Source organism: Halichoerus grypus, chromosome 2 (assembly GCF_964656455.1).
Source record: "Halichoerus grypus chromosome 2, mHalGry1.hap1.1, whole genome shotgun sequence".
In the NCBI taxonomy this organism is placed as follows: Eukaryota; Metazoa; Chordata; class Mammalia; order Carnivora; family Phocidae; genus Halichoerus; species Halichoerus grypus.
The window spans coordinates 102,882,824-102,897,879 of record NC_135713.1 but is presented as its reverse complement, the minus strand read 5'-3'; the positions used below and the strand labels follow the sequence as shown (position 1 = coordinate 102,897,879).

The 15,056-nt window shown below is 35.2% G+C and overlaps 1 protein-coding gene across 8 annotated transcripts in view; it reads left to right on the top strand.

Moving 5' to 3' along the window:
• The window catches only part of ERBIN (erbb2 interacting protein), a 124,683-nt gene that overhangs the window by 41,088 nt on the left and 68,539 nt on the right, over positions 1-15,056 (top strand). For 7 of the 8 annotated variants that reach the window (XM_078067274.1, XM_078067270.1, XM_078067272.1 and 4 more), the window contains exons 2-4: positions 873-920; positions 5,803-6,000; positions 9,432-9,549. In XM_078067274.1, the coding sequence (XP_077923400.1) occupies positions 5,812-6,000; positions 9,432-9,549 (307 nt within the window). In that variant the 5' untranslated portion in view covers positions 873-920; positions 5,803-5,811. The remainder of the gene's footprint in view (positions 1-872; positions 921-5,802; positions 6,001-9,431; positions 9,550-15,056) is intronic. The other variant, XM_078067268.1, reaches the window with a different exon arrangement.

The window sequence follows — 15,056 nt, the reverse complement described above, 5'->3', positions numbered from 1 at the left end:
TTGTTTTAATTTGTTTTTTAATACTCACACTTGTTGACTTATGGTCATAGGATTGTTGTTGCAGCAGTAGACATGTTTACATCTATCCCTGGATAAGGAAAACAAATGTTTGCCCATAACCAACCCCATTCCATCCCCAAAGCAGACACAATATGTCACTGATCTCAACTGTGTCCTCCAGCCCCTTGAGCCTTCCAATTGTGGATATTTAGCTGGGTCAGTTACTGCCCCAAAGAAGGTAAAATTTCTGTAAAGGGAGGAATAGAATCTGATCAGCCGTTACCATTGTCTGCCTCACAGAACCATCAGAGACTACTAAATTTAGGGGTGCGTGGATGGCTCGGTTGGTTAAGCATCCAACTCCTGGTTTTGGCTCAGATCATGATCTTGCAGTCATGAGATTGAGCCCTGAGTCGGCTCCATGCTTAGCACAGTCTGCTTCAGATTCTCCCTCCCTCTCTGTCTCTTCCTCACCCTGCTCACTCTCATTTGCTCTCTCTCAAATAAATAAATAAAATTAAAAAAAAAACAACTGCTAACTTTAAATATAATTGGTGATTTGAATTTATCTGCTTGGAAAAACTTCATTATTTCTCAGTAGGTGCAAATAAAATGGATTTTAATGTTAGGTGAGGGCTATAATTTTAATGTATAGATGAGGGCTCACCACAGTTTACAAACAATCCAGTGACTGGTTAAGAAGCTAGCTATGTATTTAGAAGTTAGCAAATTTGTGTGTTTACACTAGTGAATTTTTGAGAATTATAATTTACATTTTGAGGCAAATAAGAATTTAGAAGAGATGATGATCCCTTAAAGTCATAAAGATCTATTTTTATTGTTAATTTTGTTTCTTTATTTGGTTTCCATAGAATGTTGGCTCAATTAAGAAACATCAGGGAGATAAATTCAACCCAGTGGTAAGTAGCTTTAATTTCTTTTGTTAGAAAGTGTTTGGCTTATTGTTATGCCTTTTTTTTTTTTTTTCTTAGTTGGCTTCTCTTTCTCCATTTGATGGGAATATTTTTATGTCTCCCGTGTTAAGCCTGGTTTATAAAATGGCTCTTACTTATCATAACACTAAAATTCTAATGAACATTCCCCATGTTGATCGCTTCCTTTTGAGAACAGGCCAGGCTTCCTTTGGTTTACTTCCTTATAATAATTGTGTAATGGAGGATCTCTTTGGTTGTTATTACGCATTTATTTCTCTCTCATATGGTATTTTCCTCCTGTACCCTCAATAATTAAGTTCCCCCTCCTTTCTTATCAGTTTTAGTCTGCTAAATTAGGGTCCATTTTTGTATTGGCTCGAGGCCCACTGAATTTAATCTAAGGTCTAAACTGCTCTCTTCATAGCCTCTGTTCACAGGAAATTTTTACTTAAGATGTAAACTGTTTCCTAGAGCATCTAATTTCCTTTTCTGAATTCATTGTCTCTTCTGAGAAGTTTTACAATTTCTGACCATCTGTCTGTCTGCAACATGATCTGTTTATGGTTAGCACTACAAAAAAATCTTGGAGGTTGTTTTAGCTTCATTAACAATTACTCTGTCTTGTAAATTGCCTTATGCTTCAAGTGTGCTGCACAGATGATAACATCTAAAATAAATACACTCTTTTAAATTACATATATTTGGTAGTAAACATTTCATGCCCTTTATTCTCAGCTAGCAATTATACTCCCAAATCCATTATAATTCAGGAATTTTTAGGCCATATCTTCCAATTCTTGGGTACTATCATATAAATATAAGCATACAATGTTTATAATTTGATGAACCAGAATATTTTCAGACATCAAACCAACACTGTCCCACAGAACTTTCTGCACCGATAGAAATGTTCTCTGTCTTCTCTTACTGAGTGTAGTAGCCACTAGCCACACATGGGGCTGTTGAGCTTTTAAAATGTGCTTAGTGTGAGAAACTAGGTGTTTAATTTTATTTGAATTAACTTGAATTTTAAGTTAAAAATGGTTACATTAAAATGGCCGTATGTCTAGTGGCTATCGTATTGGGAAGAGCAGATTGAGTTCCCTTAAGGTTGTTAAGTGTCCTCTTAACTCATTATCAGTTGATCTTAGAATCTCTTGAGCAAGAAATTTCATATTCATTTTTGGAACCTTTTACTTTGGGGAATGTCATAAACACACAAGGATAAGCTAAATTCCCCTTTAGCAATGAAATTCTTATTAGATAACAAAACTGCTTATTCTAATCAGTAAAACTCACCTACATATAAACATAGATTGTTAATAAACATTCAGTAAACTTTTCTGGGTATTTCTTTGTTGACAAAGTTTTTTTGTTTTTGTTGAAGTGTAATGGACATAACATTATATTAGTTTCAGGTGTAGAACATGATGATGATTCAGTATATGTATGTATTGCTAAGTGTCCACCACAATAAATCTAATTAACATCCCTCACTGTATGTAGTTACAAATTTTTTTTCTTGCAATGAGAACTTTTAAGATCTATTCTTTTAGCAATTTTCAAATAATGCAGTACAGTATTATTATTATTAACTATAGTCACAATGCTATGTGTTATATTCCCATGAAAGAAAGATTTTATGTAGAAACTTTGATGTTTGACATCATAGTGTAGGGGAGGAAAAATTTTTCTTTGACCGTTTTAGGGTCTTTGGCTGGGTCTGAAAACTAACCTGACAAGTACAGTATTATTATTATTAACTGTAGTCACGATGCTATGTGTTTTATTCCCATGAAACAAAGATTTTATGTAGAAACTTTTGTGTTTGACATCATAGTGTAGGGGAGGAAAAATTTTTCTTTGACCCTTTTAGGATCTTTGGCTGGGTCTGAAAACTAACCTGACAAAAACAGTTTAACAGGAGAAAGCATGCACATTTATTTCATACAAGTTTTAAGTGCACAGGAGCCTTTATGAGGAGTAAGGACATAAAAAAACCATTAAAACTTAGTGTATTTATGCTAGACTTGACGAAGAGTGTAGGCTTGTGTACAAGTATGATAGGTCAGAGTATGAGGTAAGTGTAGTAACCTGGGGGAAGTTTAGTAAAGCCCATTTGTTAGGATTCTTCTCCATTCCTGAGAGATTGGGCAGCTCTTTTCCTTCAGTTATAAGGAAGGCATCTCTCACATGAGGATTTTGTGACCTATTTCAGTGGAGAAGTAAAAGGGGAGGCCAGCATGACCTTCCTGCTTCGAAAGTATTCAATATGTCAGGGTACCATACTTTGGAGTGGTGTGTTCTGAACCCCATCAGTATTTTATTTTTGTAAACCCTAAAGGAGAAGTGCCTAGTAAAGACCTATTGATATTTTAATCATTTTGAGAACCTGAGTTCAAGTGTATCATTATGTATGGAGAAGTAGTATAATGCAGTAAGAGCACAGAATCCGTTTCTTTATAGAAAAAGAGGGATAATAGTACATGTCTTAGATATACGAAGATGAAATGAGAATATACATGTATTTTATCTAAAGAACTTAGCACAATGCCTGGCACATGGTGATTGACTAAGAATAGTCCTATTTTTAAAAAGATTGCAAGGGAAATACTTAGTTGTCAAACACTTTAAGAATATCATGTAATTTAACTTACTCTCAGGAAACAAACTGAGGGTTGCTGGAGTGGAGGGGGGTGGGAGGGTTGGGGTGGCTGGGTGATAGACATTGGGGAGGGTATGTGCTATAGTAAGTGCTGTGAATTGTGCAAGACTGTTGAATCACAGATCTGTACCTCTGAAACAAATAATAAAATATATGTTTAAAAAAGAAAAGATAGCAGGAGGGGAAGAATGAAGGGGGGGAAATCGGAGGGGGAGATGAACCATGAGAGATGATGGACTCTAAAAAACAAACTGAGGGTTTTAGAGGGGAGGGGGGTGGGAGGATGGGTTTGCCTGGTGATGGGTATTAAAGAGGGCACGCTCTGCATGGAGCACTGGGTGTTATGCACAAACAATGAATCATGGAACACTACATCAAAAACTAATGATGTAATGTATGGTGATTAACATAACAATAAAAAATTTAAAAAAAGAATATCATGTAATTTGAAATAGAAGTTGGTAGCAGTGCGTTGCAGAGCCATATTGAAGCCTGAGGCAAAAGAAAAAAATAGTAATACCAATCCTCTCTTTATTTAAAAATTAGTCATTTTGTTCATAAATAGATTATTTTTCAGTGATTTTAACTTAAAAAATAATGCATTAAAATATTTAATTTGATTACTGACTTTTTTTGGTGCCTCTCCTATTTTGTCCTTGAGGCAGTTTCCCTCACTGGCTTCAACATTATTTTGGCCCTGGTTAGAAGTATTCTATTACTCTAATTGTCTTCTGATCAAGGCAAGAATTTATATTTTACAAAGAGTTGTTAACTGATTAGCAGTCATTCTTATTTATTGAAGTAGGCTTTTGTTTGGTAATATAATCTTAGACTAGTTGGAATTAACCTATGGATAGGTTAAAATTAGCCTGGAGAATTTTCACTAATTCAGAATTAAACCTTTCTCCCATTTAATTTGAAACAACAAAGTGTGTATATACTTTATTGAAGCAAGTTTATTCTCTAATGTGTAACCTTACACAAATAGAGGACCTATAAGCTCTTTGGCCAGTATTTAATTGAAACAAATACATTTGGCATGTATTGAAATTTTCATGTGGAAGAGCCTTGGAAAGTTAAAGGGGTGATGATTCTGATGGCTTATTAAGGAAGACCTGAAAATATCTTTGCAGTCCTACTTCCTACTCAAAACTGGTTGTAGTCAAATTCTTTTTTTTTTTTTAATTTTTTTATTGTTATGTTAATCCCCATACATTACATCATTAGTTTTAGATATAGTGTTCCATGATTCATTGTTTGTGCATAACACCCGGTGCTCCATGCAGAACGTGCCCTCCTCAATACCCATCACCAGGCTAACCCATCCTCCCAACCCCCTCCCCTCTAGAACCCTCAGTTTGTTTTTCAGAGTCCATTGTCTCTGTAGTCAAATTCTTAATATTAAATTTATTTATTTGAGAGAGAGAGGCATGAAAAAGGGGAGCAGAGGTAGAGGGACAAGCAGACTCCCTGCTGAGCAGAAAGCCCAATGTGGGGCTTTATCCCAGGACCCTGAGATCGTGACCTGAGCTGAAGGCAGATGCTTAACCAATTGAGCCACCCAGGCGCCCCCAAATTCTTTTTTTTTTTTTTAAGATTTTATTTATTTATTTGCTAGAGAGAGAGAGCATGGGCGAGAGAGAGTGAGCGAGAGTACAAGTGGGGAGCTGCAGGCAGAGGGAGAAGCAGGCTCCCTGCTGAGCAAGGAGCCCGATGTGGGGCTCAGTCCCAGGACCCTGATGTGGGGCTCAGTCCCAGGACCCTGAGATCATGACCTGAGCCGAACGCAGCCGCTTAACCGACTGAGCCACCCAGGCGTCCCAAGGCGCCCCCAAATTCTTAATTAAAAAATAGCTCTTACCCAGAAATTAAAGAAATATCTTTGTTGTATTAGGGTATTTCTAGTTGAGAATAAGCAAGACTCATAAAGCATGATTCTTATAGAAGCATATAAATAGGTATTTAGCAGATCATTTTTTAAAGTACAGAAGTACATGAGTTTCATTTGAAATTCAATATGTATAAATTTATATAAATTTTGACAGTAACACAATATTTAAATGTATTCCTTTGGGTGGGTATAAAGAAGGAGGTACTTATCTTTGATATATAGATTGTGATAAATGAATTGTAATTTTTTTTTTGAAAAATTGTTGGTTATAACATGTTTTAACTAAATTTATTTTTATTTGAATATTGCAGTGTCTAAAAATGACTACAAAACGAAGTTTGTTTGTGCGGTTGGTACCATGTCGTTGTCTACGAGGGGAAGAAGAGACTGTCACTACTCTTGATTATTCTCATTGCAGTTTGGAACAGGTTCCCAAAGAGATTTTTACTTTTGAGAAAACTTTGGAGGAGCTCTATTTAGATGCTAATCAGATTGAAGAGCTTCCAAAGGTATGTTCATACTTTCTTTTAAGAATTGTCTTTGGATATTTTTATGCAAGAAATATGATATATCCCCAGTGTTGCCATAATGCTGCCAATATATTTGTGTTTCCATTGTTTCCTTTTTTTTTTTTTTTTGGTTTAATTTTATCTTGGGGTATGCAACAGAATTTTAAAAACATTTTTTAAAAAGATTTATGTATTTACTTGAGAGAAAGAGAGCGCATGAACAGGAAGAGGGGCAGAGGGAGAGGGAGAGAGAATCTCAAGTTCTCTGTGCTGAGCGTGGAGCCCTACACAGGGCTCGATTTCACGACCTGAGATCCTAACCTGAGCCAAAACCAAGAGTCAGACGCTTAACCAACTGCACTACCAGACACCCCCAATATTTTTTAAAATAGAATTTTAACCTTTGTTTCTTCAAGTTAATTGCTTGAGTATTTGAGCAAGTAAGTTAAAATTTTGTATTTAATTTCCATTTTTTATAGCCCCTATGGTAGATAGAACTACATTATTTCTGTAGCCAATAGATTTAGCTAGACAAAAATTGAAATTAATGTTTTCTTTTTCTAGTTATCATAAGACATTGGTTTACATGGGGCGCCTGGGTGGCTCAGTCGTTCAGGGTCTGCCTTCAGCTCAGGTCATGATCCCAGGGTCCTGGGATCCAGCCCCGCCCCGCATCAGGCTCCCCGCTCTGCGGGAGGCCTCCTTTTCCCTCTCCCGCTCCCCCTGCTTGTGTTCCCTCTCTGGTTGTCTCTCTCTCTGTCAAAATAAATAAAAATAAAATTTCTAAAAAACAAAAAAACATTGGTTTACATTATTCTAATTGAGAATAAATTGTCCTTTTGGTTGTCACCTAATACTTTTGTTATTAAGCAGCTTTTTAGAGGTAGTATCCTGTTTGCCCTATTTCAGTTTGTTTAGAAAGGTTTTGGAGGACGTAACATTTCTGAAATCTAAGAACAACTAGAGGGAGGAAAGTTGTTTTGTTGCCATGAAATATCCTCTTACATTATCAGTTTCTTTGCTAAAATTTTTCAGTGACTACTTTTTCTTTTTCTTAAAAATCCCTCTTCATTCTCAGCTCATTTTCTTGTTTATTATGGAAAAGCATCAGTAGCTTTCTTTTTTTTTTCCAAAATTTTATTTAAATTCTAGTTAGTTAGCATCTAGTGTAATATTAGTTTCAGGAGTTGAATTTAGTGATTCATCACTTATGTATAACAAATATTGCTCAACATGAGAAGTGCCCTCCTTAATACCCATCATCCATTTAGCCTCTCCCCCACCCACCACCCCTCCAGCAACCCTCAGTTTGTGCAGTAGTTTTAATTTGTTAGAATGTTTTACTACCCAACCAGTAGTGTTTATCAAAACTGGATGGAGATGTGTTGGTGGCTTATAAATATGTGTGGCATTTCCAAAAAATGAACTATGATTTGCCCTGGTGGATTTAGAATATAGAAATAGACAACACCCAGTTAAATTATATATATATATACACTTTAAAGATTTTGTTTATTTATTTGACAGATACAGAGAGAGCGAGAGCAGGAACACAAGCAGGGGGCAGAGGGAGGGGGAGAAGCAGACTCCCTGCTGAGCAGGGAGCCCGATGCAGGACTCTATCCCAGGACCCTGGGATCATGACCTGAGCTGAAGGCAGACGCTTAACCATCTGGGCCACCCAGGTGCCCCTAAATTATAATTTTTAGATGAACAATGAATATTTTTTTAGTATAAGTGTGTTTTATGCAGTAAATAGGACATACTTCTACTAAAAATTATTCATTGTTGGGGCATCTGGGTCGCTCAGTCGGTTAAGCACCTAACTTCAGCTCAGGTCATGATCCCAGGGTCCTGGGATCAAGCCCCGCATCAGGCTCCCTTCTCAAAGGGGAGCCTCCTTCTCCCTCTCCTCTCCCCCTGCTTGTGCGCTCTCTCTCTCTCTCTTATAAATAAATAAAATCTTTAAAAAAATTATTCATTGTTTATCTGAAATCCAAATTTATTATCAGGCATCCTGTATTTCATCTGGCAACCCTAATTGAAATAGAATAGAAAGTACAGTGTGTTGTATGTGTCCATTGTTGCATGAACTATATGTGTTAAATTTCTGTGTATGTGTACACATATTGGATGGCAGTGCTTTGAAAAAGGCTTTTCCTTTGGTGGCTAGTAGTAAAAACATTTGGAAAGCCAGTGCCATCCAAGGTTGTCTTATAAAGAAATCTGTGTATGGCTGTGGATAAAATACTAAAGATTGTGGGTTGCATGTTTATGAATTACTTCCCTAGGTTATAATAAGGTGCTTTGTAATTTACTTTTTCCTTATATATTGTTCTTTAGAAAGTAATTTATCTTACTTAGGTTGTTCTGGAGAACTAGGAAGCCTGGAGAACTTAGTCCCTTTCTGTAATAAGCACTAGTAGGGTCTCAGCCTGGTGATTGAGTAGAAAAGAGAGAGGCTTGCTGTGACAGTGCAGATAACTGAATCACTTATACTTCCTTCGGGTTTTGGAAGAATGCTCTTCTTAAAAAGGGCTTATTCAGTGTCATCCTGGTAACAGTTTTTTGTTTGATTTTCTAAACAGTTTACTTTTTAAGAACAGTTTCAGATTCATAGCAAAATTGAGATTTCTTATATACCTACACTATCCTCACGCATGCATAGCCTCCACCATTGTCAACATCCTCTGTGAGAGTGGTACTTATATTAAAATTGATGAACCTATGTTGAAAAATTATCATCACCCAAAGTCCAGAGTTTATAGTATGGTTCATGCTTGGTGTTGTACATTGTATGAGACTGGACAAATGTATAATGAAATGTATCTGTGATTTGGTATTATACTGAGTATTTTCATTGCCCTAAAAATTCTCTGTGCTCCATACAGTTTTTTGGTATGGAATGTAGAAGTGACCCATTTACCTACACTTTTGGTTAAATATATTTTATTTTAAATACATTTTATTATTGTGATTTTAGCCTAAGCATATATTTGTTCCTTAATTTTTTTGTCCTCCCAAATCAGAAGTACATATTTTGAGTCATTCTGAGTCAGTTGTACATATTTGGAGTTAATTTATGTAAATTTTCATTTTGGAATAAGGATGCTTGAAATACAAGTTCCAAAGTTTGCCATATTTAATAGCCACTTATTTTTTACTACTTTAACGAAGAATACAACCATATAGGTACTGAGTGCATTTTGCTTGGGGCAGAAGTATGAGGATGTAAATGATTGAGTAGTTCAGTTGTGTTCAGATCCATAATAGCATGAAACAATAAGAGATCTTCCCTGGTATTTATGTAGGTATAATTCATTCAGTTTAACCACACTAATAGTGTGGTTATTTATTTGTGTAAAGGTTAATAAATGAAATCTTTAAGGAAACTTAAATAATCAAAATCCTTTCTTCCCTTGTTTCAATAGCAACTTTTTAACTGTCAGTCTCTACACAAACTGAGTTTGCCAGACAATGATTTAACAACATTACCAGCATCTATTGCAAATCTCATTAATCTCAGGGAACTGGATGTCAGCAAGAATGGTAAGATTTTTTTTTTCCCCTTGGCTTTCTGTACTTAGAAACATGTAATTTTATTAAGATTTCTATTGTGTGTTAACAAAAATACAAAATTAAAAAGTGTTATATTACCCTTTGCATATATAAAACTTATACATATGATAGTTTAAAGCAATGTGGAGATAAATGTAAAAACTTTAAATGACCTTTTAATTAAGATGCTGTGGATACATGCATGTATATACTTATGTATCCTTAAATTTATATATTTATGTATATTCATTGTCCTATTGTTTGTAATGATGAGAAGCTATTAACAACTGTAGTATCCACTGTTGGTTGTGCTATTCTATAGGTAGCCATAGAGAGGAATTTAATGTAGCTCCATCAATACTGGCATGAGTATTTACGTTACAGTGTTAAAGGTTAAAAATAAAGTTGTGCAACATTATAAATGAACTGAACATCATTGAATATTTATTGAAAGACCACTTTTGCTGAGTACTGTATTAGGACCTAGGATTACAGTTGATGATGAGAAATTAAGGGACATGGTCGGTGTTCTCTTGCTACATATAGTCTAGGCTTAGTTTGATATATACTGAAGACCGTGTGGAATATTCCAAAATGTTAAGTGCTTACCTGGTCCAATAGAGAGAGAGGTAGATACTTAAATTTTAGAATGAACATGTATTTCTTACATAATTACAAAAAAATATTACAAGAGAGTAAATATTAAATGGTCTGCCAAAAGATAAGACTTCAACAAACACTAAATACTAAGTTATATTTAAATAATTCTTGATAACATTTGGAAAAAACTTTATAAACAAGTCCCAAAACGTTAGTGCAGTAGCACCAGTAAACACCTGGCAATCATATTCATAGCTCTTGGTTGCACAGTTGGTTTTTGTCTTGATGATATGAATATACAGGAGTGATCTTTCTGTCATATCAGTTCTATATTTTAGGACTTAGTATGAAAACCACTTTAGGACTGATTAAAAGAATCATCCTCTTTTCACAATTAACAGTTAACTTTTAATGAATTTACAACTGTGCCTACCCATTTCTATAAAAAAATTACTTTAAATAAATAAATATATGTGTTTATTACATGCCTTCATTTACTAAACCCTAATTATTTTAGTTGTGGGCAATCCATATCAAATAATTGTATATTTTGTAGGAAGGTCATCAATTTAATAACTTCTATTTTAAGGGTTAAATCCTTTTTAAGGTGTTCACGTTCATTCTAGGTTCAGGGAAGGTTATAGTGGTTAGTGCGCTACTGGGTTTTAGTTGTCAATAGCCAATAAATTTTAAGTTTGAAACTTGTAATTTTTTAAACTTCTTTTGAAACATTTAACTTTTGAGTTAAAAATTTTCTGTTACTTGGGGGCACTTGGGTTGCTCAGTCGTTAGAGCCTTGATCTCAGGTCTTGGTCTCAGGTCTTGATCTCAGGGTTGTTAGTTCAAGCCCCATGTTGGGTGTGGAACCTACTTAAAATTTTTTTTTCTGTGATATGAAAAATCTGTGTTTAAAAAATTTAGGATTTAATTACTACTTAGATTGGATTTATTTATATCCTGTTTTTCTCCAACATTTAAAAAATTTCATAGCCAGATTAAAAGCCTGCATAAAAATTGACAGAACACTGGGGCGCCTGGGTGGCTCAGTCGTTAAGCATCTGCCTTTAGCTAAGGTCATGATCCCAGGGTCTTGGGATCAAGCCCCACATTGGGCTCCCTGCTCGGCGGGAAGCCTGCTTCTCCCTCTCCCACTCCCCCTGCTTGTGTTCCTGCTCTCACTATCTCTTTCTCTGTCAAATAAATAAATAAAATCTTAAAAAAAAAAATTGACAGGACACTGATGGATTCACCCACTGTTAGCATTTTGCCATGTTTGCTTGCTTTCTCTTTTAAAAATTATATGAATTTAAATATGTTCAGGGAAAAGATATGTTGTTGCTTATATAGAATTTCTATTTGGTAGACCTATTTAAAATTTTAAGTTGCAGACATGAACTTTACCTTTAAATATTGGAAGAAGCATTTCCCAAGAACAAGGAAATCCTTACACATGACCACAATATCATTATCACTTTCAAGAAATTTGACATTACATTTTCCCTGTTGCTTAAAAATGCCCCTTTTAGCTATTTGCCCCTCTACCCCCCAGTTGAAGATCACATAGCATTCAGTTGTGTCTCTTCAGTCTTTTAAATTAAATCAGGAACAGTTTGCCCATCTTTTTGTGTTTTTCATGACATTGCCGTTTTGAAGAGTTCAGGTCAATTAGTTTTTAATTTGTGTGGCTTTTCCCCTCATGATTTTATTTAGGTTAAATAGATTTCCTCAGCTTGAAACATCTCTTTAAGGGTAGTTTGAAATGAGTTTCAATTCCTGGTGCTTTTTTTAGAGTGACAAGTATTGATAAATTTCAAAGAACTTAATCCACTGTCATTGTAGCTCTCCATATGCTGATAGTTAAGTGAACTCCATAGTATTACAGAACTATAGAATTGTTGTGACATTAGATATCATCAGGTTTAACATTCCATCCCAAAGAGTTGTTTTCTACTTTTTGATCTTTTTAAATGGGAAATGTTAAAGTATAAGGAAAGAGATCTGAAATAATCTTGAATATTACTAATACAATTGTATGCACCTGGGAAAAGCTGGCAAACTGCGACCACTCTTCATGGTATGAAAATAATACTTTGCTCATTTATGAACATGCTTGCATATATCCTAAAAAATGCATTAACTCTGGATTTGTTACTCTGAATTGAGAATGGTGCAATTATGGTGCAGCAGCATCCTTAATATCTTAGACTTTCATGCAACTTCTTAAAGAATAGTGTGTTTGAGTTATGACAACCTATTGGACTGTAGTGTTTCTCTTTTTTTTATTCTAGTTTCAGCAGGTTTTTATTGTTGATTATATTGAAAACCTGTTGTATATGATTGTATCAGATGGTGTTTTTGAGGAGTTGGAAATAATTTCTATATGGTGAGAAGATTTAAGATAAGCACTCAAGTATTCTGCCCAGAAAGACAATGACATTAGCTACTGTTGTCAGTGAAACCTTACAATTTATTTTCACTAAAAATTAAATTGATTTATATATTCTTTTCTTCTCTTTGTGATTTCACAGAGAAAGGACCTCCTCTGTATTTTAAGAGGCATAATCAGTCCCTTGCCTTTTACTTGTTTGCTTGTTTTTTTCTCCTTTTTGTCTTAAACTCATCTAAATGCAACTGCACTGAAGTGTGAATTTGTTTAATTTGCTCTTCCTTTTGTGGCTAAAGTTTGCTTTATTGTTAGCTTTTTAAAGAAATAAAAAGTTCACCACACTGCTGTCCCAAGTCATTGCAAAAAACAACTAGTGTTTGAGAAATAATCATTTCTTATGTTCAAATGCCTATCCTTCTTGAGAAGACTAAGGGGATGATGATTAAAACATTCTGCTGCGTGGTTGATTGGGAAAGCTGGTGGGGAAAGGGAGGTAAAAGAAATGAAGACTAACCTAATTGTTAATTCATCTGTCTGAACACACAGAACAGAAAGCCAGGAAATTATAAGGCAGAGAAACCAGAAAGAATAGCTCAGATATTTCTAACTGATAGGGGAATGCTAGAGAGGTTAAATAAGGCCTTTCTTTTTAATTGAGTCAAAAAGCCCTGGAAGAATGAATTGAAAGTTTGTGGTGAAAACAGAAAGCAGTTCACTGAACCTGAGAAGATCTGATGATAGGGACCAACTGCTAGAAGAGGCTCTTCACTTTAGGCTCAGAGAAGTTAAATTGATTATGAGGAAAATTACAGTCACTTTATTTTTCTCCTGATTTCAAATTTCTGAAATTGCTAATGTGCTTTATAGTTGTTTAAATTGAGTTCTTTTAATCAGTTTGATTAAGATCATGAAAGAGGAAAAACCGTGTGTTAAACTAACCTAGAACTTAAAAATATTTAGACCAGTGATCACTGGTCACTGCCAAGTATGTTAATGTAGACTGTAACTGGGGTGTTCCACTTACTATACCGTACCATAGGCCTTATCACTCGTGTTGTACCTGGTCAGATCATACATCTCTTACCCCTTGGCCAGTGTAATTATTTGAGTTTGCAATTCCTGATTTAGACTGTTTTGACTGGGACTCACTGTTACATTATGTACTGTTTATTACCATAGCCTTTTAAGTGCAGAAACAGTAAGGAACCACTATTAACTTATATTCTATAATTAGTGTATTGAAGTATTGATGCCCTCCCAGCAGAGATCACCAGGAACTCACCTGTGGTTGAACAGTTCAGGTTTATTACTTGATGCAGTGAACAAAAACCCATACTAAAGGGTGTCTCAAGGTGTTTAAAAAAAAAAAAAAACAACTTATTATAGGATTTGGACTTACATTTGTTGATATGGGGGAGGGTTTAAGAATATGAGGTTTTGCTCTGGATGGTGTCAAGAAGTAGGGGTAGTTCTATCACTGGGAATCCTTTATTTATTTATTTATTTATTAAGATTTACTTAGCGTGAGTCGAGGGAGAACAGTCTTCAAGCAGACTCCCTGCTTAGTGCAGAGCCCATGAGATCCCATGAGATCACAACAACCTCAGCTGAAACCAAGAGTTGGACACTCAACCGACTGAGCCACCCAGGCATCCCTGTGATTGGGAATCTTAATTTTATCTATAGCGAGGGTAGCTTAGAACAAGTCTAAAGTTGTAATTGATAAAGAAACAGCAGTCATTCAATGGTTGGGAGAAGGGGTTGTTTGGTATTTTGTGTTTTGGATGATGTTCATATTTGTTCAGACATGATTATAGTTGACCCTTGAATGATGTGGGGGTTAGGAGCTTCAACCCCCTGCATTGCTGAAAATCTCTGTATGACTTTTAACTCCCCCCGCCGCCAACTTAACTATACTCACAGCCTACTGTTGGCCCGAACTATTACCCCTAACATATACATGTATAATACATATAACATACAACATACAAAATATGTGTTATATATTATATTCTTATAAAGTAAGCTAGACAAAAGAAAATATTAAAATCATAAAATACATTTCTAGTACTGTAAAAATGGTTAAGTAGACTTGCACCATTCAAACCCATGTTGTTTAAAGGTTAACTGTACATATTTGCTTTTGTTTTGATCTTTCATGGTCAAAGAATGGCCTTGCCTGATGTTGATACTCTTTGAAATCATGTAGTTCAATAAGATAATACCAAGATGTCCCTTTGAATGCCAAGTAGCTAGCCATAAGACCAGGCCAGCTCCTAAATGTCAGGAAGTATATTCTCTTTCCCAGCAGTAAAGAAAGAGTTCTTCTGTAATTAAGCGATAGTAATATAAAGAGGAAAGCCACATTTTGTAATATCTAATCTAGTGTTTTCATTTTATTAAGGTTGAGCAACAGAGTCAAATTGTTATAAAAAGGGTATATCGCAAAGAAGGAACACTACTAAATTCAAGTGAGAATGAAAAAGGGAAAGATACTTGGAATTCTTAAAGA